General features: G+C 37.6%; 2 protein-coding genes across 8 annotated transcripts; one reads left to right on the top strand and one right to left on the bottom strand.

Moving 5' to 3' along the window:
* Positions 1–1,207: 1,207 nt before the first annotated feature.
* On the bottom strand, positions 1,208–6,501 carry LOC102626064 (BTB/POZ domain-containing protein At1g30440). Its single transcript, XM_006468217.3, has 4 exons — positions 5,581–6,501; positions 4,167–4,236; positions 2,557–3,777; positions 1,208–1,968 (listed from the first exon to the last, which is right to left on the bottom strand). Exons 1-4 carry the CDS (start codon positions 5,637–5,639, stop codon positions 1,420–1,422), a joined length of 1,899 nt encoding a protein of 632 aa, XP_006468280.2. The 5' UTR covers positions 5,640–6,501; the 3' UTR covers positions 1,208–1,419.
* A 10,065-nt stretch (positions 6,502–16,566) lies between these two features.
* Positions 16,567–22,930, top strand: LOC102624454 (hypothetical protein). 7 transcript variants are annotated; one of them, XM_052434626.1, is made up of 6 exons: positions 16,567–16,808; positions 17,714–19,046; positions 19,392–19,576; positions 20,269–20,492; positions 21,422–21,752; positions 22,208–22,930. In XM_052434626.1, the coding sequence occupies exons 2-6, from the start codon at positions 18,260–18,262 to the stop codon at positions 22,664–22,666; spliced, it is 1,986 nt and encodes a 661-aa protein (XP_052290586.1). In that variant the 5' UTR covers positions 16,567–16,808; positions 17,714–18,259; the 3' UTR covers positions 22,667–22,930. The 7 variants fall into 7 exon arrangements, with proteins under 7 accessions (XP_052290586.1, XP_024950414.2, XP_024950416.2 ...); XM_025094646.2 differs by having other exon boundaries at positions 17,775–19,046; XM_025094648.2 differs by lacking the exon at positions 16,567–16,808 and adding an exon at positions 16,866–17,145 and having other exon boundaries at positions 18,218–19,046.
* The last annotated feature ends 16 nt before the right edge of the window (positions 22,931–22,946 follow it).

The following is a 22,946-nucleotide window of genomic DNA, read 5'->3' on the forward strand; positions in this document are numbered from 1 at the left end:
TTAGACTTAAGACTATTATTTATGGTCGCAAAATTCTTTTTTCCTGGTATAAATTTCAGTATGCTTTATTATTATATTCCTTTTGTAGCATCAAATTATTAATATCAATAATTTTCATTAATTTTTAAATTTTTGTTTGTCATCAAAACTATTTTTGTTTATAGAATGCCCATGACAATGTGACATTTAAGCGTTGCTAAACCATTAAAATGTTGTTATTTTGATGCTACTACAGTAACACCTTTGCCACATCTCCACTTAAACAACGACGACGATGATTATTATTATTATTTTACCTTCTTTTTAAAAATAAATAAATAAATAGATAGAAAGGCATGTTTATGTTGCCCTTGTAAGATCAGATCACACTTGTCTTTTTCTTTTTCTTTTTCTTTTTCTTTTGATCTCTATCCGATGTTTGAAGATTTCGGCCGCAGCCAATTCAACGATTATCCCCTGTCCCAATTTCCACAATTCCTATTCAAAGCAAATATTTTTAAACTTAGAACGTCCGAAATCCAAAATTTTAAATAATACAGAAATATTGAATAATTGCACATATTGGAAGCATTACGTTGAAAATTCCTAGTCTATGACAACACCATATCCATATGATGAAGAGATTAAACATTAACACATTTAATGTAATTAATTATTCTTATTACGGGTACTCATTTATCTTTACAAAGTCATTATCTAACAAGAAATACAACAAGAAATTTCTCAAGTTATTAAAATAAAAATAAATTAAAAGATAAATAAAACACACACTCCAATATAATATATTTTATTCTATAGTTAAATCTGTTAACTTGTCCTTACTTTAATAACTTAATCCAGATTTAATTGAAAGAAATGAGAAGAGAGGAGAAGAATGAAAAGAATAGGGGCGAAAGAAAATAAGGAAAAAAGAGAGCCAACCTTAATTTTATTATTTAGTTTAACATAAAATCATCTATTTTTCCCTTATTTCTCCCCCCTTTCTTTCTTTCCTCTCTTCTTCTTTCCTTTATTTTCTTCAATCCAAACATGCCATTAAGGAACCCTTATAGGAAAGTTATTCTACCTTAGAATAATATCAATATATCAAATTCCTGTTACCACCATACAGGAAGCCCACATGGTTATTGTAAAAGTTCAGGTTGCTGAAGCAACAATTGCATAGTGAACTAAATGAGAAAACTCATTCAAAGAAAAAGAAAAAGCAGGTTCAATGTGTGCAATTTTCATACTGCAGACTAATAAAGCCTTTTTGATGTGCATATTCTTACATGAAACACAGTTACAAGGGGGAAAAAAAAAGATATAAAACAGGGATGACACTCTACCAAGGGAAAGAAAGTTTAGTTTTGCAATGAATTTTTAGAAGTGAAACTACAAACAATTAAAACTCTGCAGGACGAGGGACGAAAAGGGAGGTTACCCATCTGGTGACAAGTTGTTCTTGTGCTTTCCATGCCGGTCTTTCACCTTTTCAAGCTTTCCACTATGATTATTCTGGTTGCTAACAGAGCCTTCTTGAGCACTGCACATCTGAGATTTTAACTTGAACCCAAATTTCTTTGACACATTACCCCAAGTGCTAGAAGGCTTCCCCCGACCCAACTTCTCAATCTCTTGTTTCATGTTTGAACATTCCTTCTCAAGCTCAGAAACTCTCATCCTCATGTTATCCATTCCAACCTTCAAAACCTGATTCTCCCTTACAGTTGATGCCCACCCTCCTTCGTTAGAACCAGCAAAACCGCTTCTTAATGGCCTTGATCCATCAAGATTATCAGAAACAAGAAAGCAGCCTGCAATGGAAGTCCTAAGCTGAAGTTGCTCGAAAAACAAGACTTGGACAATTATTCTGAGGGGAAGCCGCTCATTTTGCGCAGCATGGGTGCAGGCTTCCAATGATAGCTTTTGGCAATCCATCAGCCTGCAAAGTTGTTCTCTATCAGACTCTGCCAACCACGGGTGTGACTGCAAGTATGACAACAAGAAGAAAATTAGAATATGTGTACCATACTGTCCTGTGCTTAATTACAAGCCTTTACAGCTTCTTGTTTTCATATTTTGCTAAGATTCTCAGAATGTGATTCAATGTTGCAGTAAGTGTGTTGATTTGACCACTCACAATCATAGACCCATTATCATCCAAGCATGCATATAGGACATTTAGGTCAACTACTGGGTAAAATTAGGTAGGGTTTGATTTCAAATTTTCAACATTAAACCCATCAAAGTTTAGGAAAATTAAGTTGTTATAGGTTGGCAGAAAGAGAAGCAGCTCCAGGTTACATAGTTCTAAAGGCTAACAGGATAGCAAGAATGTCCCAAAACAAGCAAAGACTACATTGATACGTGTAGAAGGTTCTAAGGTGGAAACTAAATTAGCTATTTAAAGTTATCTATATCCAGGCTCTGATGGTATTTGTTTTTGGTCTGACGCGAGTGATAATGTGACCTCTAATTCAAGTCATGTTAAGGAGTCAATTTGAATGAACAGAACAAGCAACTAATGATATGAGCTACATTTTTCAGGATTTTAATCTGAAAATTCATCAATACCTTCAGATATATGTCTATAGCTCGATAAAGACCATCATCCAAGGGTCTGGCATAATCAGGAACAGTAGCAGCAAGCTTTTGAAACTTGGGTAACTTCAAATTAACATCTGGCGCAACCTCTGCGAGGTACCCGTCAATCAGCTTAGCTACCATTGTGATTGGTGTCAATGAAGGTGATCCCAACAACTGTCCATCATCAACTGAACAAGGAGAGGCTCCACCTGTGATCTGATCCATTGCAAGGAAGTGGTCTAGAATCCGCTGAACACATTCAACATTGTAAAGTGTCTCCATGGAATAAGAGAAATTGGGCATTAAGAGATCTTCAAGAGTAGCTTGATCAAGTTGCATTCCAATCCGCTTCTCTAACTTGGATATGCAAGAGGGGCTTGCTTTAAGTATCATGGCTGTTCGAAGTAAACCAAAAAGAAACTTAGCGGAGACTAGGCCCTTCTGCACTGGGAGTAACTTATCAATCTCTTCTAGTAAAAGCTTTTGTTCTTCTTCTGATGGAGGGGCCCCCAAAGCCACTGGTGCAAGACGGGTGCTTGAGTCACCCTGACGCCTGTTCAGCCCAGGTAGGTACTTTTTTGCATAGAAAGTAAGGGACCCAGCAATTATCTCCTGTCTAATACCACGAGATTCCATGACATCAATCAACCTTTTATAAAGAGGTAAACTTAATGTTGATACATCTTCATACCACCAATCTGAAGTTGAATTTTTTGGTCTAGCCCCTGTACTTATCCCATTCCACAAGACACTCCCACCAGGGCTCTGCATAGGCCCCCCATGCTCCACAACAGGCCAACCAAATAAATTTGGGTCAGTAGATGCCTTCACAGCTAGTGACTCAATGCACCTTTTTGTAATGTTAAGTTCTTCTGCATAAGGGAGAATATCATCACAGGTCTGCAGTGCTTTTAGAGAATCTTTCCAGTTTCGAAGGACTACTTGATTGAGAAAGGTTTCTGTTTGTGTAATAAGATTGCCATCGCCATATTCCTCTGTCATTTCAAGATGCTCAGCAGCACATCGTAGGTACACAACATTTGAGGCAGTTAGTTCAAGTTTCACACCATAGCAGAACTTGGCCACTAGTTCAAATGTCTTGGCCCTGCCAGGAATGTCAAGGAGGTTTATGATACATTTTTCTTCTGCCTTTTCAGATGCTTCTGCAATCAATCTTTCCATAGCCCCACTTCTAGAGAGTAATGGGAACTGCATTAAAAGATGGACAAAAGGTATATGAAATAAACAATTAGAGCAGGGGCTTCACAGGCCATGCAAAAGACACAGGAAACAAAAGGCATAGAAATATCAGAAGCAATATAATGCTATTGTCCCGATCTTACTAGGATTAGCAAGCGGGCTAATAGACCCATTCATCTGTCAAAAATCCAACCCCAACCTGAATTTGATCACAGATGTTCCACTTGTAATGAAATATGTAACTCGAAAATTGATTTTTATGTGTCATATAAGCAAAACATAATGTACACCAAACTGAAGATATATATTCAGTATACTGCCAATGCATGACTTCCTCAAATCAAGAAAGCAATTGATTTTAATACTTATACATCATGAAAAAGGTAAGATAAATATACCTTGTGGAGGTGGAAGGACATCTCTCCAACTTCAACAACTATATCACTAGGAAGACCAGATGTGCAGAACCTATAGTAAATACAAGCCAAGAAGGTCACTATGAAAGATACAAGAAAATGAATAACACGCATACACTGAGGCAAAGTAAAGGGAGTTGAATACATTCATCAAAAAAGAATTGCTTACTATAAGAAGTAACATTCATTAAGCAATGAACTCTCAATAAAAGTCAACAGATCTCTAAAATAATCCCACATCAAATCAAATATTACCATAAGACAATATTCAATATAATAAACTGACTCAACCACATATCTCGACGGGTCTTCATCATGTTATTCTTAAAGTGGACAAATCTCTGTCCTAAATTGAAGGTTTGCAGTCATGACAACTAGAATTATTACAACGTTATCTCTCTGCTTAATTTCATCAAGGGTATAACATGTATAAGACAGTTCACCAAAAGGTCTCTAAAATCCTTCTTCAGTTTCAGAAATGAGACAAAAAGGAGAAAGAAAAAACCAATCATTCTTCTGTTTCCATGATCCATGGGTTAAAGACTAACCAACAAGCATTTGTTTCCAATATGACTATATATACATTCTTTTCAAATTCTGACATGTATCATGTATTATAATATTGCTGTCCTTGAACCTAATTGTCATCTATAAATGTTCCCATGAAATGGATGTTTGACTGTAGCAAAGAAAGCCTATCGTGCCTCCGAAGCAGAGTTTTTTTTACCTCATGTAACTTAAGTGCTAAAAAACCTGTCATTAAGATTGGAATGACCTTGGACATATCAAGTGTTCTTTAAGAGTCAAATCAAATGTCTAATAAGTTGTTAGGCAATTGACAATCTTTCATAGAGCAAACAGAACCATCTATCAGCTTCCAAAGCCCTAGAGTTGTTATGGATTTAGTAGGTCCATCAACCACAAGTAGTTCTCTCTATTTCAACAAACCAATTGAAACTTGATAAGGTTTCACCTAATACTACACTTCAATCTCCATAGCATATCCATATTATCCTTTTGTTCAATCAATTTAAGCTGCAGCTTCAAAATAAAAGAAACCAAAACTTTTTTTTTTTTTCCTGGGGCAAATGTAAGTGCAGGGCTGCAGGTGAGCTTTCAGCGTCATGTATGTACAGCTATTATTAGCAGATCCATATCACAAATGAAACATGTAAATCTGTCTCTGTTATGGAGATACAGGAATCTAGAAGGACACAAAAACAGAATCTCCACCAAAATTAAACTGCTATAAGAGATGGCCAAGTTTGACTAAAATAGAAAGACAAATTTCAAAAATTCTCAGCCAAAAGATAAGAGTTAATAATTACATAAGAATTCACAGAGAAAATACATCACGCAGAAAAGAAAATGGAAGCCGAGTTAGAGAGTTACATACCATGCCTGTCCTTGCCGTTGAAACGCATCAGTTTTGGATCCCAGTTTCACGCAAGCCATTTTCTGACGATGCAGGCTGGGATCAAATAAAAAATAGAGCTTCAAGTAAAGAGCTAAGCTAAACACCTAACTTAAGAACAATACAACCTAAAATACCCCAAACCAAAGCACTTCCACAAACAAACACACAATCCGAGTTGAGTTTTGCTCCTGCACAGTGCACGCCACTCTCAAACCAAATTTACCCACAAAAACGTTGAGAAAACAACCCAAAATTCCTCAGACTTCATCTTCTAAATTGTAGCAAGAGCACCAAAATGTAGCTTCTTCTATGACATTTATGTAAAAAACAAGCCCAGAAAACAGCACAAGGCCGCTCTACTCTCAGAAAAAAACTTCCCCAAAGTCAATCAATAGGTTAATCTTTTCAGAAACCCAGTTCTGATCCCATGTAAAATTAACCATAAAACAACTTCAGAAGAAGCACTAAATTCTCAGCCTAAAACCACCAAACTTCCTAATTTGGTCAACCCCTCCACTTTTCCTTTCATAAAATCAAAACCCTTTCATCTCGGCCTCAAGCCTCACGGAGAAGATTCCATAAACAAAACCTTTGTAAGACACAAGGGACCAAAACCACTTATGCCCATCATTTAAAAAAGAAATAAATAAATAAAGAAAAAACCACTGTTGTCTAAATTCTTCTAACCCCCATGAGAATAATAATTAATAATAATAAAGTGTTTGAAGTTATGATATGCAAAGCCATAAATGGATTGAAAATCTCAACATGGGTACTTAATGGCAGCTCTGAAAGTGAAATCAACTCTCACACATGCGTTCATGTGGGACCCTTTAGCTTAAATCCCACTCATTGCCTCGAACTTAGTCCTGGAATTTGCTTCTGGTAAAAACTTTAACAGTGATGCATCATAATGCATTGACCAGTAACGAAGACTATGTATTTTAATTAATTTGTGTATTAATTAAGGGGATTTTTTTTTTAATTCGATGACTAGCTTTGAGGCCACAGCTAGTTGCTCTGTCCAGCTGGGCCATGTGGGTGCCGTTGCTTGGCTTTTTATATAAAATTAATAATTGATTGATTGATTATTAAGCAAGTAAGATATATTTTCCAGTAGATTACGGGGCAGAAAATTTGACTTGAGGATTTTGTATTTATTAGTCTATTTTTCCATGCAAGAGTTGGGACCAAAGCCAGTAGAGACAGAGATAAATGCTGTCTTGGGTACGGTTGTTACAAGTCTTTAATGCGATGCAGGGGCAAGTTTGGAATTTCAACTGCTCGGAAGAAACTTCTTTTGTTTTGTAAGATTTTGACTGCTAGTGGAACAAATTTTGACCTTTAGTGAAACCTGACTTCAAAACTGATGTGGTCATGTGGATTCGATACAAGATTACCTAAATTTTTAATTTCATAATTTTTAATTTTAAAGTTGTTTGTATTTTGATGGATGTAGTCAAGGCCCGAGAAGTGGGCCGAAAAATAAATACGCGGCTCGAAAATAATCTAATTGAAATAAAGTGAACAACATAAGAACTTTAGTCTTAAAATTGTATGAAAACGGTTTAGCTTAAGATACATAATAAGCACTTAGAATTTAATATAAAAAAGTCTTCAAGTTGAGTGAGTAACAAGTCTCACGATAAAATTTATCTATAATATAATCTTATACTCACTAAATTAAGATGCAAACTACAATAAATTGTGATTTTACTGTCAATATATTCAATAATAATGGACTTGACTAGCTTACAGAATCTGTAAGCTACAGACTGCAGCATCAGCCGTTGGATGTGGTTGGATGTGGAGTGAGAAACTAAACAATAGACAATCGGATGGTGGGATGACGGGAGATGTTTGTTACAGAATCTGCACCATAGACAGGTCCCAATACAATAAACTCGAATAAACTCGAATAATAGTCGATCCACAAAGGCAAAAGTGTCGGGCCAGCCTTAAAAGTTCAAATAGAGGAATTGTTTAATGAGACAATTTGTCTATGCGTGGAGATCAAGTCAAAAGTGAATGGTATGGTATGGGAGCAATTACATCAAACAAATGGAACTGGACAATTGAGTACTGGCTAATGAAGTGTCTTCCTAGCTACTTCCTAGCATGCAAGTTTTGATCTGAATTGATGATTGACAGAAAACGAAGCAAACAAATAACAATGTCATTTTAGTTTTTTAACGGAAAATGTTTAATAAATGGCTATGTTAAGAGAATAAATTCAGATTTATAATCATATTTAATTTAAACTTGGCTTTAGTTATGGTACATGATCATGTAACATACATGATTCTTCCACAATTGTTGGATGAAAATTCAACGATTGTATAAATAACATGATATATTATCTTATATTTTCACAACCGTTGAATTTTCATTCAACGACTGTGGAAGAATCATGTATCTTATATAATAATGTAAGATAACAATTTTCTTTAAACTTGTAATAAAGAACATTAAAAACCTGAATACATGTCAGACCAACATATTAATTAATATTAAGAAGACAGATTACCAATTTAATGATTTAAAAAGGACGTTTACCTAGCGTCAATTTAGTGGTTGCATTTAATTTGTTTTCCTTTGCAAATTATTGCAACACCGAAGAACATTAGAATTATAGCCACGACGAAACATTAACGCATGAATCAGACAACTTGAACCTCATTATTTCTTGACTGAAGGAGTTAGAATATGATTACGCAGGGGGGGCCAGAATTATGAAGAATTGATCATGAAAGTTTTTATATTATTTAAGTTCCGTGGGGTAGATTGGCGATCATATATAGCAAGGACCATCCCCATAGGACCTAATATAACCACCATATGTTCTTGTATAATTTACCTAATTCCCGAACTTGTGATATGCGAGTATGTATCATCGTCCGTTCGTGATCATGTATAAAATTATTTTTAACAGCTAATTAATCGACGACACAACATACAATCACATAATAGATTCGTCACGCTGTCGAAGACACAATATCAATTGCATGCTATTGATGGCTACTACTGAGAAGCCGTATGGTAACTATCATACACATATTTTCGTAAGAAAAATAAAATTAAAAAAAGTGTTGTCGTGCGCATGATCGCCAATGGCAGAAAAAAATTGTATTAAAAACAATAAGCATGCATGCATGCTTGCTTGGGGGACCAATCAGCATTTGCAGTTGCAGACCTCTTTATTGTCTGTGTATTTTGGACCATAGTATACATAGCCTAGCCTTAAAATTTTCAAAATACACGTGTATTTTCTTCTTGGTATAGAAGTAGTCATTAGATTTGGCTTATTTTATGTTCATAAAGACTCAAACTTATCAGGAAGACCTTTTTTCTCTAAATAAATCAGTTTGGGGAAGGATTCTTTGCTTGCCTTTTACTAAATTATCGAGTCTCAAATGGGCCTTGGAGTTCGAGGCGGCACGAACGACGCCGGTGTTACGAGTCTGCAGCACTTTATTTATATTCTATTGAGTCAGTCAAAGTAGTTGGCCACTACTCCGAATAATGTGCACAAGTATGATTTATTTGCCATTTTTTTAGCTATTGTTGCTATTTTTTAGTTATCAGTTGCGCTTTCATTGTTAAGATACAGAGTCTTGCAGTGTATAAATTCAAAAGAGTTTATTCAATAAAGGCATCGAGAAAATTCACAAACTTAATTATATTATCAACTGTTCTATCATTATTTCCCACTGTTACTCTTGTTACAACAACATAGCTCGAGGAAGGGGCAGAGGAAGGGGCCGAGGTCAAGCCATTGGAGCAGATCGTGACAATTTGGTATCAGAGCCACCAATGGCAGAGGATCAGCGCCTTCAACGACTTGAGAATCAGGTAGAGAACCTTAGTTCTGGGCAAGAACGACTTCTGAAACAGATGGAGGAGATGATGACAGCAATGAACTCCCGATTAAACATGCCGGATGAAGGGTCCGTCAATAGGAATCGGGGACCACCGGGACAGGGTGGTTTCGGTGAAGTGGGTGGTTGGATGGCTCCAAAGCTTACCAAGTTGGATTTTCCACGTTATGATGGCTCTGAAGATCCAACACTATGGATTTGCAGGGCGGAGCAATTCTTCGATTTTCAAGCAACAACTCCTAATGATCAGGTTCGATTAGCAGCATATCACTTGGAAAGGGATGCACAATTATGGTTCCAACGTCGTAAGAATCAAGGGCATCTTGTGACATGGGAGGGCATAAAGGCAGGCTTGTTAGAGCGATTTGGCTCCACTGAATATGAAGATCCATTCGGTGAGTTGTGCAAGCTTAAACAGACAGGAACGGTGTCAGAGTATCAAACTCGATTTGAAAGGTTACTAGCACGAGCAGGTCACTTAACAGACAAACAAGAAGCTGAGTGTTTTATCAGTGGGCTAAAAGATGGGTTACGAACTGATGTGCGAGTACAAAATCCTCCAAATTTAAGTGCAGCGATTGGGTTGGCCCGAACTTATGAATTTAAGACCCAAAGACTTACGAATACACCAATCTCTTCCTTTGGACGGAATTCTAACACACAATTAGGCACAACAAATTTCTCCAGAAACTCTACTGCTGTCCGCACACTACCAATTCGCAGGTTCGCCCCAACAGAACTCCAACGTCGGCGGGAACAAGGGTTGTGCTATAATTGTGACGAGAAGTATACCTTTGGGCACAAATGTAAAAAATTGTTTTTGATTGAGGCGGAAGAGGGGGACGAGCTAGAAGAACATAAAGAGGAGAAAGACGATACACAAGAGACTCCCGCTATTTCCTTGCATGCTCTAGCTGGGGTCCAATCTCCACAAACAATGCGACTTCAGTCAAGTATTGGTAAAGCCTCTTTGACTATTTTAATTGATTCTGGTTCAACCCACAATTTTCTCCATCACAAATTTGCAAAAATTGCGGGACTTAAGCCAGAGCCAGGGTGTCTGCTCAGTGTGGTAGTTGCAAATGGGGAGAAATTGACTAGTCCAGGTCGTTGTAAGGGAGTACAGTTGCAATTGCAGGGGACTCAGATTGAAGCAGATTTTTACCTCCTTTCTCTAGAAGGATGTGATGCGGTGTTAGGGGCACAATGGTTATGCACCCTTGGACCGATCCTTTGGGACTTTGACAAAATGGAAATGCAGTTTACTAAAGATGGGCGTCAGATGACATTACGGGGTGCTACTACTTCCGAACTTAAAGCTATTGAGGGAGACACAATTCAGAAAACATTGAGGAAAAACCAAGGCCGTGGGATCATTTTACAACTTTGCTCAATTTCAGTGGATAAAGAACCAACAGCAACCAGTGAGGTAACACAAAATGATGATTTCAGATTCTTACTTACTGAATTTCGTGATGTTTTTGAAACTCCAATAGGGCTGCCGCCCTCGCGTTCCCAAGATCATCAAATTCCTCTTCAACCAGGAACTGGGCCGATATGTGTTCGTCCTTATCGATATCCACATTTCCAAAAACAAGAGATTGAGCGATTGGTGGAAGAAATGTTGTCCCAAGGGATAATCCGTCCCAGCCAGAGTCCATTTTCATCACCAGTATTATTAGTACGAAAACATGATGGGAGTTGGAGGTTTTGTGTGGATTATAGAGCACTTAATCGACAAACTGTGAAAGATAAATTTCCAATTCCGGTGATCGATGAACTATTAGACGAATTGCATGGTGCCAGGTTCTTTACAAAGCTGGACCTCAAGTCAGGCTATTTTCAGATTCGCATGAACCCAAATGACGTGCATAAGACGGCCTTTCGAACCCATCATGGACATTTCGAATTCTTGGTAATGCCCTTTGGGCTCTCCAATGCACCTTCTACATTTCAGTCCCTCATGAATGATATCTTTAAAGCTCATTTACGTAAATTCATCCTAGTTTTTTTTGATGACATTTTGATTTATAGTAAATCATGGTCTGACCATCAAAAACATGTTCAAATTACTTTCTCGATCTTGCGAGCTCATCATCTAGTTGTTAAAAGGGAGAAGTGCCAATTCGGGGAAACCCAAGTTAAATACTTGGGTCATATTATTTGTAATGAAGGTGTAAAGGTTGACCCTGACAAAATTAAAGCAATGGAAGGCTGGCCAAAACCAACTACTGTCAAGGCATTAAGAGGTTTCCTGGGACTCACAGGTTACTACAGAAAATTTATTGCAGGTTATGGCAACATAGCCGCTCCCTTGACGTCTATGCTGAAAAAGAATTCTTTTTTTTGGAATTCAGAAGCAGACATGGCCTTTGAGTTGTTGAAACAATCCATGACTCATGCTCCCGTACTAGTTTTGCCAAATTTCACCCTTTTATTCATTATTGAATGTGATGCATCTGGGAGTGGTTTAGGTGCTGTTTTAATGCAAGAACAGAAACCAATTGCATATTTTAGCACTGCTTTGAAAGGAAAAAATCTATTACTCTCTACCTACGAAAAGGAGCTGATGGCACTGGTTTTAGCAGTAAAGAAATGGAGACCGTACTTGTTGGGACGCCATTTTGTAGTCCGAACCGATCAACGGAGTCTAAAATACTTGTGGGAGCAGAGAATAATGACAGAACCTCAACAGAAGTGGCTACTCAAACTGATGGGATATGATTTTTCCATCGAATACAAGAAGGGAAAGAGTAATGCAGCAGCAGATGCATTATCTAGAAGGGACGTGCAAGGCGAAATCAATTCTATCTCCTGCCCTTTACCACAATGGTTAGAGGCGGTTCGAGAGGAAAATCAGTCGCATCCCGAGTTACAACAAATACATGAGAATCTACAGCAAGGCGAGGCAGTGGGACCTTGGGAGAGTCGAGATGGCATATTATTCTTCAAAGAACGGATCTACTTACCTGAAAACTCACCATTAATTCCAGCAATCATCCAAGAGATCCATGATAGCAGTCATGAGGGGTTTTACAAATCCTTCCACAGAATCAGAGAAGTTTTTTTTGTGAAGCACATGAAGGAGACGCTTAAGAATTATATTAAACAGTGTGATGTGTGTCAACGTCACAAGGTTGATCATCAATCACCCTCGGGCCTTCTTCAGCCTTTACCTATTCCAATGGAGGTATGGTCTGATATCTCGATGGATTTCATTGATGGATTACCCCCATCTAAAGGAAAATCAGTTCTCTTTGTGGTAGTGGATCGGTTGTCTAAATATGCTCATTTTATTCCAATGTCTCATCCTTATTCTGCTCCTAAGGTGGCACAAGTGTTTTTTGAGAATGTGTTTAAGCTTCATGGCATGCCGAGATCAATTGTGTGTGATCGGGACTCCACTTTTTTGAGTTCTTTTTGGAAGGAGCTTTTCAATTTACAGGGCACTCATTTCAATTTCAGCTCGTCTTATCATCCGCAAACGGATGGGCAAACTGAGGCAGTAAACCGAACTATTGAAATGTATTTGCGATGCTTCACAAGTGCCAAGCCAAACGAGTGGGTTCACTGGATTTCCTGGGCAGAATTCTGTTATAACACTAGTCCTCACACTTCCACTCGAAAGACTCCCTTTGAAGTGGTGTATGGGCGAGCTGCACCTAACTTGTTAACTTATGTTCCTGGAACAGCTAGAGTAGAAGCCGTAGACCAGACGTTGCAAGCTAGAGATCGGGTCATGCGAGAGCTAAGGACTCAACTCCAACAAGCACAAGAAAGAATGAAAGCTGCATATGATCGTGGAAGAGTGGAAAGAGAATTTTCTGTGGGGGATTGGGTGTATTTACGTTTGCAGCCCTACCGACAGACCTCTTTGGCACTGAGATCGTCAAACAAACTCTCACCCCGCTTTTATGGTCCTTATCGAGTGTTGGAGAGAATTGGATTAGTTGCCTATCGTCTCGATCTTCCGCCTGGAAGTAAAATCCATCCTGTTTTTCATGTCTCTCTCTTGAAGAAACAACTGGGTGCCCAAGATCGAACTCTTTCTAGCCTTCCATCCGTAGCAGATGAAAATGGAGAACTTCAGCCCCAACCTTCAGCAATTCTGAAACACCGTAGGAAAGGACGCAAGTGTGAAATGTTGATTCAATGGGATGGTCTCCCAGCGTCAGAAGCTACCTGGGAAGAAGAACATTCTTTTATGGCAAGGTTCCCTCACTTTAAGAGTCCTTGAGGACAAGGACCTATTCAAGGGGGGAGGAATGTTACGAGTCTGCAGCACTTTATTTATATTCTATTGAGTCAGTCAAAGTAGTTGGCCACTACTCCGAATAATGTGCACAAGTATGATTTATTTGCCATTTTTTTAGCTATTGTTGCTATTTTTTAGTTATCAGTTGCGCTTTCATTGTTAAGATACAGAGTCTTGCAGTGTATAAATTCAAAAGAGTTTATTCAATAAAGGCATCGAGAAAATTCACAAACTTAATTATATTATCAACTGTTCTATCATTATTTCCCACTGTTACTCTTGTTACAACAACATAGCTCGAGGAAGGGGCAGAGGAAGGGGCCGAGGTCAAGCCATTGGAGCAGATCGTGACAGCCGGTTTCGACTTCTGTGCTCAGTTGTCTCGTTTAAATCCAATCCAAAAACCCCTGCAATGATAATTAATTTGATATGCTCAAGAATTGCATGTTTTTATTTAATAAATGAGGAAGCTTAAACAGTATTAAAATTCTTTTAATAAAATGATATTAAATATATCTCAATTAAAATTTTGCCCATAAAAATTCAACATTTACACTCAAGGGAGCGGATTTTTATGTTGTTACAAGATATGGCCAATGACGTATTATTAATCAATTTGGGTATTTATTTTAAAGACAATAAACTATTTCAACTACAAATTTTATTCTCTCGTACTTACACATATGAGGGAAGAAAATAATAACTAATTGGGTCCCTCTATGATACCGTAATTTTTTTACAGCATCAATAGTGTAAGAAATATATGCCATTAGATCTAATCAACGGTACACATTATTTTTATTAATGAAAAATTTAATCATTTAAAAAATGCTATAATCGGTTAACAAACCGGTTGAAAAGGTTGTTTTAGATTAAAAAAAAGAGATAAAATTTTGATAAAATACAATCTCTTTATTTATCGCATAAATTTAACCATTGGTTTTTTCTCTCATGTTCTTGAAGGAAATTGGATTCTTGAAGAGTGTCTCAAGTTCCTGAATGATTAACCATTGACATGTTCAAGAATTTTACCTCTGAGAAACTCGTGATTCATCTTCTTCATCGCACTTTCTCTTTCGACTCGAATTCATCCCCTCAACAAAGGACGATCTGCAATTGAGTTTGCATCGTCATCTGAGTCATCTCAGCCTCTGATTCTGTTCTCCTTCTCTCCGCCTCGCCCTTCAATGCCTTCCTTGATTTGATCATCTCCAGCTCGACGAGTTCCTTCTCACATGATCTTGCACACTTATTAATGTAGTTTTTTTCATACCATTTATAAATCTATTGGCAGTGGAAACACCTCCTACTCCTGTCATAATCTGAGCAAGCCAATTTAGCTTTGCCTCTACGTTCTAAGATATAACCACCACATCAGGCAATGAATCCAGCTGCACTACAGAGTTCCACGGAGCACAAGAGAATTTTCCCGTTCTCCAGCAGAGAATGCCACCGCCAAATTCGACTGCCAACGCGGCCAGACCCTGGTGGGCGGCGACCTGGAGAAATGTACCGGTCAGGCTAGAGAGATTGGATTCTGTTTCTTCCTGTACAACTTCAGCAGCTCCTCGACAAAATGAATTTTCATGTGGTACTGTCGGAAAGATCTCAATTGACCAAGCAGCAGGGTCATGATCATGAACTCGATGATCGACTTGGATTAGATGCATCTCGTTCTGATAACTTATATTAAATGCTATAAAGTTAATATTAATTTAAAATTAAAAAACTAATATTTACCTACAACTTACAAGTTACTTGCTAGCTTTTAATTAATTACTTATTTATTTATTATATTAAATGAATGACTAAGATTAAATCACTCAAATCAAAGGGTTTATAATAACTGCACTATTAATGCTGTAAAAGTACATACAGCATTATAGAAAAATCCTAATTTTAAATATGTATAAGAATTTAGTGAGTAACGATACTCACGGCATGATAAATAGTATTATCACACGGTATGGTTTGGTTAATCCGCGTAATTCTGTCATTTGATAAAGCGCTAATAATATTATCGGTACGGTCGACTCACTAAATTATTTCATTTTGACGGGCCTCAAGCTTTGTCCGTCAGCCAGGTGTCTTTAGATGGGGCGGGTCAAGCTTGAGGCCGGTAGGCCGGCCTGTTATGGAAGGCAAGCCCGCGAGATGGGAGCTGAGGCCCTTGTTTCTAATTGACGCTCAAAAGACAGGTTCAAATCCAACTGCATTTTAATGATTCTGGGTTATTGATGCAGCCCAATCATAACCCTTTTGAAAATTAATGAGCTGCCCCAGCGCAGCAAATCCTTTTTGGGCAAACCGTAACTGTGGCACGGTATTGATGCAGCCCAATTATAACCCTTTTGAAAATTAATGAGCTGCCCCAGCGCAGCAAATCCTATTTGGGCAAACCTTAAGTGTAACTGTGGCACCGTGCCACAGTTGCACCTAAGATTTGCCCTAGCAAATATTAAAAAATTAAAATGCTGTTGGCGGTATTCATCTGTTAGCTCAGACCCACTCCAAATTTTTAAAACAATGTCTCAATCAAATTTTATATAACCCTCATTCAATTCTCAATTTCAAACCAATCACTTTTTCAATTTTGAAATAAACAAAATTACGAATTTAAATTCCGAACCTATTACAATCGCAGGATCCTAATTGAATTTTCCTAGTCAACTTAAAAATTTAAGATTCTCAAGGAGAAAAAAAAAATAAAGAAGAAAATTAAATATTTAAGTAGAAGAAACGACAACAAATAAGCAAAGCTAAGTAATCACGCAAGGCCAGCGAGATGATATGGAAAAAGAGCCAAAAGCCAACAGAAGATAAAGCCAAATCTTAATAGTAGGTAGGTAGAAACGTGCTTTTGATTAAAGTGCTTTTTAGAAAGCCAGAAAAAAGAATTAAAAAGAAGAAGAAGAAGAAGAAGAAGAAGAAGAAAGTATACAACCAGCTGTGTTGAAACTGGGATTAGGCTTTGGAACTTGGATTTTCTTTTGCTGATGACACGTCAAACTCATTTCCCATCGTCCTAAGCTGCGCTCTTTCTTCATGCTAAAATATACGCATATTTTATGGCGGTACAATTTTGAATTTTTACTTGATAAATTTTTAGGTATTGTTCAGGTATATGTATTCAAATTTTCAATAGAATTAATTTTTTTATAAAATATAAAAATTAATAAAAAGACGTACGATACTCTGTTAAATATTAAAGTTAAGAAAAGCATATAACACATGTTTTCTTTTCTTTCATTATTGAATTTAGGGTCGCAAACTTTTATTACATCTTATTTAAATAACAAAAAATGGGGAAAAGCCCAATCGCGTGTTAGGCTTCGCTGCCGATGCAACGTACATAATAATGACGCATGCTAAAATACGCACTTCCGCGGCTGGGTAGGCCATACTGCTAAGGTGCACACCTAACCAGTAAAAGTCATCAATGTAAAGCATGCAAATGACATAACTACTCGATGGTCGTGACATGTAATCTTTTCTTTTCTGTCTGAATAATTTGCCACTAGGCACTAGTGTATCAAAATCTTTGCTTTGCATTTGGTTTTGCTTTAGCTTCATCAACAAGAATATCCATATACAAAGTAACAGCTTGTTGCTAACATGCGCCCGCTTCCTTCTACTTTGGATACTTCACTCGGTTCTCGAGCTCTGACCCGTGAACACTGAGCTAAAAACTCACACTTGAGACCGGGGCTTTTGAAACTTTTCCCTTTCAAAAGATTCTCTTTTTCTCCCTCGGTGTCGAAACTTGAAAATTTTTCTTCAAACTATAGAAACCAACCTCATTTACGTTGTAATCTTAGCACTTAGCAGTTAGCAGTGACAAGAAAACAAGATAGCTGTTGCTTTCATTTTTCTGCCAGTTTCCAAGTCAGTTGGATCCTCTGTTTTCTTGTGACTTGTCTTGATTTCTTTACTTCCCTTGAACTGTTATTTTCTAATATTCTCACTATTTTTATTGCAGCCTTTGTCCTTATTTATTTATTTTGTTTGTTTGTTGGGAGATGTAAATATTTGATTTTTAGAGCTGGGTGGCGTATCTTTTGTCTTCTTTTGAGAGTCACGAATCAGCTGAAATGGCTGGGAATGCATGAAGTGTTAGGTACAAGCAAAGGATTTGAGGATGATGGTTTTTCATCTTTGGGTATATGGAGGTCAATTTTGGTTGGAAAATCAGTGAACACACTAGCCCGTTTGGACATTTCTGTTGTAGCTCTCTAGGTATGCATGTGCTTCTTTAATGTCAGCACTCAGCTTGTCTTTTTTAAAAAAAAAAAAATATTGTTGTCAGCTCCAGTGTAAGGAGAGTGCTTTTGGTTTAGCTTACTTGTTTTGAAATTTTCATTTGAAGAAAGCATACCCATTTGGAAACTTTAGTTCTGTCGGGGAAAGAGATATTTTTGGCATTTGTTCTGTTTTAATCTCCGCAAAATTGATCCTGCATTTGTGTTTATGCTCTCTGATGTAGTTTCAAATTAAAGCAAATAGCAGAAACTCCTTTAATTGACAGATGGGGTGTGTTACGTCAAGGATTGATAAGGATGAGAGAGTACAGATTTGTAGGCAGAGAAAGAGAGCGATGAAACAGTTGGTGGGAGTTAGAGGACAATTTGCTGAGGCTCAATTGGCTTATTTGAGGGCATTAAAGAATACTGGCGTAACCCTTAGGCAATTCACTGAATCAGAGTCATTAGAGCTTGAAAGTACCCCTCCTCGTGGCCCAGCATTGCCTCCGTCACCACCTCCTCCTTTGCCTCCTTCCCCTCCCCCCCCCCCCCCCTTTTGTCCTGATTTGCGAAAGGTTGATGATGATAAAAGAGATGAACTTGTCCATGAAGAAAACATAGATATCAATGAAATTGGCAGTAGTACTTCACCTCCTCAAATTGGAACTTCTGTCTGGGATTATTTGGATCCTTTTACTTCTTCTTCACCCGATCAGCAGCTGACGACAGAGTGTGAAACACTCGAAAAAGTTGAAGAGGAAGTCTGGGCTGAAACTAAAACAGAATTTGACGAAGAAGATAGTGAAGAGGAGGGTATTCCTAATAAACTTCGAGAGAAGCCACAGCAGCCTGTGGAACTGGTTGATGATAACTCATCAATGACGAGCTGTTGTACTAAAGACACTGCAGAAATGGCCATGGTAGTATGGAGCAAGAAGACCTTGGATGGTATCATTAAGGAGTTAGATGATTATTTCCTCAAAGCATCAGCTGGTGGAAAGGAAATAGCTGTTCTTGTGGACATCAACAAAGGAGGCTCTTTTCCCCCTCATAATTTCGAAGAAAGCAAAAGTAAATGCTTGCTCCTTTAAAAATATAGGATTTATATATATCTTTTTCTCAAATGCATTTTGATTAACATTAAAAGTTTGATGGTAGAAACTTGTAAGTTGACACTCCCTCGGTACTCATTTTATTGTCATATTTTTGTACTTGAATGACTCTGTTTTAATTGTTGTACCGTTGATCTTGCTGTAGTTGCTCAAGGAAATATGTAAATAGTTGGTTTCTCTTTTGGCATTGAATCTTGAACTTTGACTTCTACTTAGTTGAGCAAGCTGTGATTTCTTTTTGGGAAACTGATTGACATGGGTGTCACAAGTTCCCTGGAAATTATAATAATTGTATATTTGACAGGGAACATGAGCAGTTCTGCTAAGGTCTTTAGTGCCTTGTCATGGAGTTGGTCTTCTAGGTCACTTCAATTCAAACAAGGTGCTGTCCCTTTGGGTGGTTCCAGTGAACCCTGTGGGCCTGGAGCTCATTGCATCACACTTGCAAAATTATATGCAACAGAGCAGAAACTTTACAAGGAAGTAAAGGTAAGAATGACATTTGACTCATAACTAAGCAGATCATCACGTGATAGTCACAGTGTGCAATTCTTGAATAACATGAAGGGGAAAAAAATGGATCAGAAATACATTTGCTATAACATTTTTGTTAACACGTTCTTAGGATACTAGATGAAGATGATGGATAAATGCCAAGTATCTTATGAGGAGGAAGGAAAAAGCAGGTGGAAACCAAAATCTAAGGGATGAAATGTTTTATTTCTATGGAATGTTTACTTAAAAGGAAAGAAAGGAATTGAATGTGGAATTATAGATTTATTACCATCTTCTCTACTTCCAATTCCATCCAGTTTGGCTGAATAGATTTTTTTTATCAAAAGGAAAGCTATTATTATCCTTTTTTAATTTCATTAACTGAATATGGGAAATGGCCATGGCTTTCAGTCGCACCCTTTCATTCCATCCCTTTCTTTTGATTCTCACTTCCCTCCAACCAACAAAGTTTAGGGGCTAATAGCTGTATATTAATAGCTTCAATTAATTTCTTGCACTTAAGTTGGTCTAGGGGGGAAAAAGGAAAATCTTTTCTAGTCTGCCTGTGTTCAAGCACTTAATGAGGCTTGGTTTGGTTGTTTAAGTGATGATAACTGTTCTTCCTTTATTTTCTGTTTTTAGATATGTTATTCTTAATGTTTTACTGAAATAATCACATTGTGTAGGAGGAAGAGAGAACCAAAGTGGAACATGAGAAGAAATCCATGATACTGCAAAAACAAGACGAGGAAAACCATGACTGGACCAAGATTGAGAAAATTCGGTTGTCAGTTGACAGTTTGGAGGTTGACATACGGCGCCTGCAACATTCAATAAGTGAGACTTGTTCATCCATATTGAACGTCATCGACGAGGAGCTGTATCCTCAGCTGGCTACGCTAATTTCTGGGTAAAAGTTTTAAACTTCGTTATCTATTATAAACTCTTTATATCATCTGGCATTGTATCATATTTATGTAGAATGGGAAGATTGAATTTAACAAACACCCAGAGCTTGAGTAAAGGGTGCAAGGCATTTTATACTTGGCTGATTAAATTCTCTGCTTCACCAAAATGACTGTAAACCATGTGAACAACTGTTGGTTCCATGCTATTTTTGATGAAGCTTGTCACTGCATGGGTCATCTATGCTATAATTCATATGTGGGTAGTTGTCCCCTTAGTGAACTAAAGTGACTAGCAGTTAAAAGCTGTTGTTACAGAGAGATTGTCAACTCTTACTTCTGTTGAATCTTCATTTGCCACTGAAAGAATCTATGATGTGAAAGATGATTCTTGGAAGCTCCATAAACCCTTTGCAGTTTGTCCAGGAAGTTTTAGTCTTCTCAATCACCAATTTAATCCGTTATCTAAAAATGGGGGAGAACCTTACATAGTTGATAACATCAAATCACAATTATCATCTTGATGATATGAAGTCATTAATACTTTAGTTGTTTAAATTGCATTTTCTTTCAAATAATCAATTGGTATTGGGCATTTAGGAAGCCATATAATATTGAGTTTATTCCAAATCCAATTGTGTGAAGCTATGAATAGGAGGTTTGATGACATCCCTATAAAAGGTTTAATAAAAAGGGAGATTGCATGGTAAGATTCCATAATTTAGAATAAAAAAGCATATCATGGAACCATCTTTGAACAAGCTAAAATTAACTCTGCGGTGATTGTGTACTTGTGAAATAAAATTCTCAACTGGTCTAAGCTGTTCTCTGACATTGATGAAAACTCAGTATGTTAATGTTCTAAGCAGCATGTAGAATGGATACTTTCGTTTCATCCTCTTAACCTTGTTTTCTTTGCTTAAATCCTACATAGGCTGATGCGTATGTGGAGAAAGATGTATGAATGTCTTCAAGTTCAGAACCATATTTCGCAGCGCTTGAATCATGTCACTGATAATCAAAGCATGGACTTTACCACTGATTATCACCACCAGGCCACAGCTCAGCTTGAGGCTGAGGTCACTTCGTGGTACAACAGCTTCTGCAAACTTACAAAATTTCAACGAGACTATGTAAGAACCCTATCTGGATGGATCAAACTCACTGAGTGCCTTGTGGATGAGCATCAACGGAGTAATTGCTCATCCACAATTCGTAGGCTCTGTGAAAATTGGCAGCTTGTTTTTGACAAATTACCTGAGAAGGTACTTTTGCTTTATACTCTTTTGGACATTACTTTATTTCCTGAATACTCAAAGATTGGAACTATTCATGTAAATTTTGTAGATTAATGTCAAAACTCAATACAGCTTTTACTTCTTCCGCTTCTCCTGTCACTAAATAAGTATTATACTAGCTTGGCACTTGGTTTGCATGATAACTAAACAAGAGCAATAGTTTTCTGTCTCATGGATGCAAAGTTGGGGTTTAATAACTGATACATAGCATTGATGTGTTTGTCCTGCATCATCAACATAGCCATATCTGGGTTTGAGCAACAGATATGTCTGAGGTGCTGATCATCCAAGCGAACAGTGAAAACTATGTGGTCAATTTGGTTTTATAATTTTATTTCAGCTTTCTAAAATGAAGCTAAGTGGGAGTGTTGGAGAAACAGTCACTTGAGGCAGTAACCTTTGTTAATCTGATGTGCATACAGGTAGCCTCAGAGGCCATTAATAGCTTCTTATCAGCCATCCACGCGATATTCCTGCAGCAGATAGAGGAACGGAAATTGCACAAAAAAATTGATAGGCTTGAGAAAAGGTTGCAGAAGGAGTTTAATTCAATGGCTGAGATGGAGCAGAGGTTTGAAGGGAACTTTGCTGTTGGAGTTGAGCACCCTGAGTTGAGCCCAAAGCATCCTTTAATCCTCAAGGCTGCCAAAGTTGAAGCCTTGAAGAAGCGGGTGGAAAGCGAAAAGGCCAAGTATCTGAATGCAGCCCAGATTACCCAGGCCATGACTCTTAACAACCTGAAAACTAGCCTCCCCAATGTATTCCAGGCATTGATGGGATTCTCAAATGCTTCTGCCAAGGCCTTTGAGGCTCTTCACAGCCACATCAAAGTAGCAGCTCGTCACAATGCACCAGAGTACCCAGAAGACCAGGAGAATTAAATATGTTAAATTATGATGTGAAGCAGCACGTATGATTTCCATGAAGTCGTTCAGGTATGTCGATTAAATTAGGATGTTTATACTAGCAGATTTTTCCTTGTTGATAATATTAGATGAATGATTTATATGCCACTGGTAAATCAAGTAGATCGTTCCTTTTCCTATTGATTTACTTCTTAGCAACATTTGAATGCTAAGTTAGCTTGTTAAGTAATTACTGTGGATCAGATAATCGAGATAGACAGTATGGCCGTATGAGTGAAATGTGCAGGATTACAGT

Source organism: Citrus sinensis, chromosome 2 (genome assembly GCF_022201045.2).
Source record: "Citrus sinensis cultivar Valencia sweet orange chromosome 2, DVS_A1.0, whole genome shotgun sequence".
Classification (NCBI taxonomy): Eukaryota; Viridiplantae; Streptophyta; class Magnoliopsida; order Sapindales; family Rutaceae; genus Citrus; species Citrus sinensis.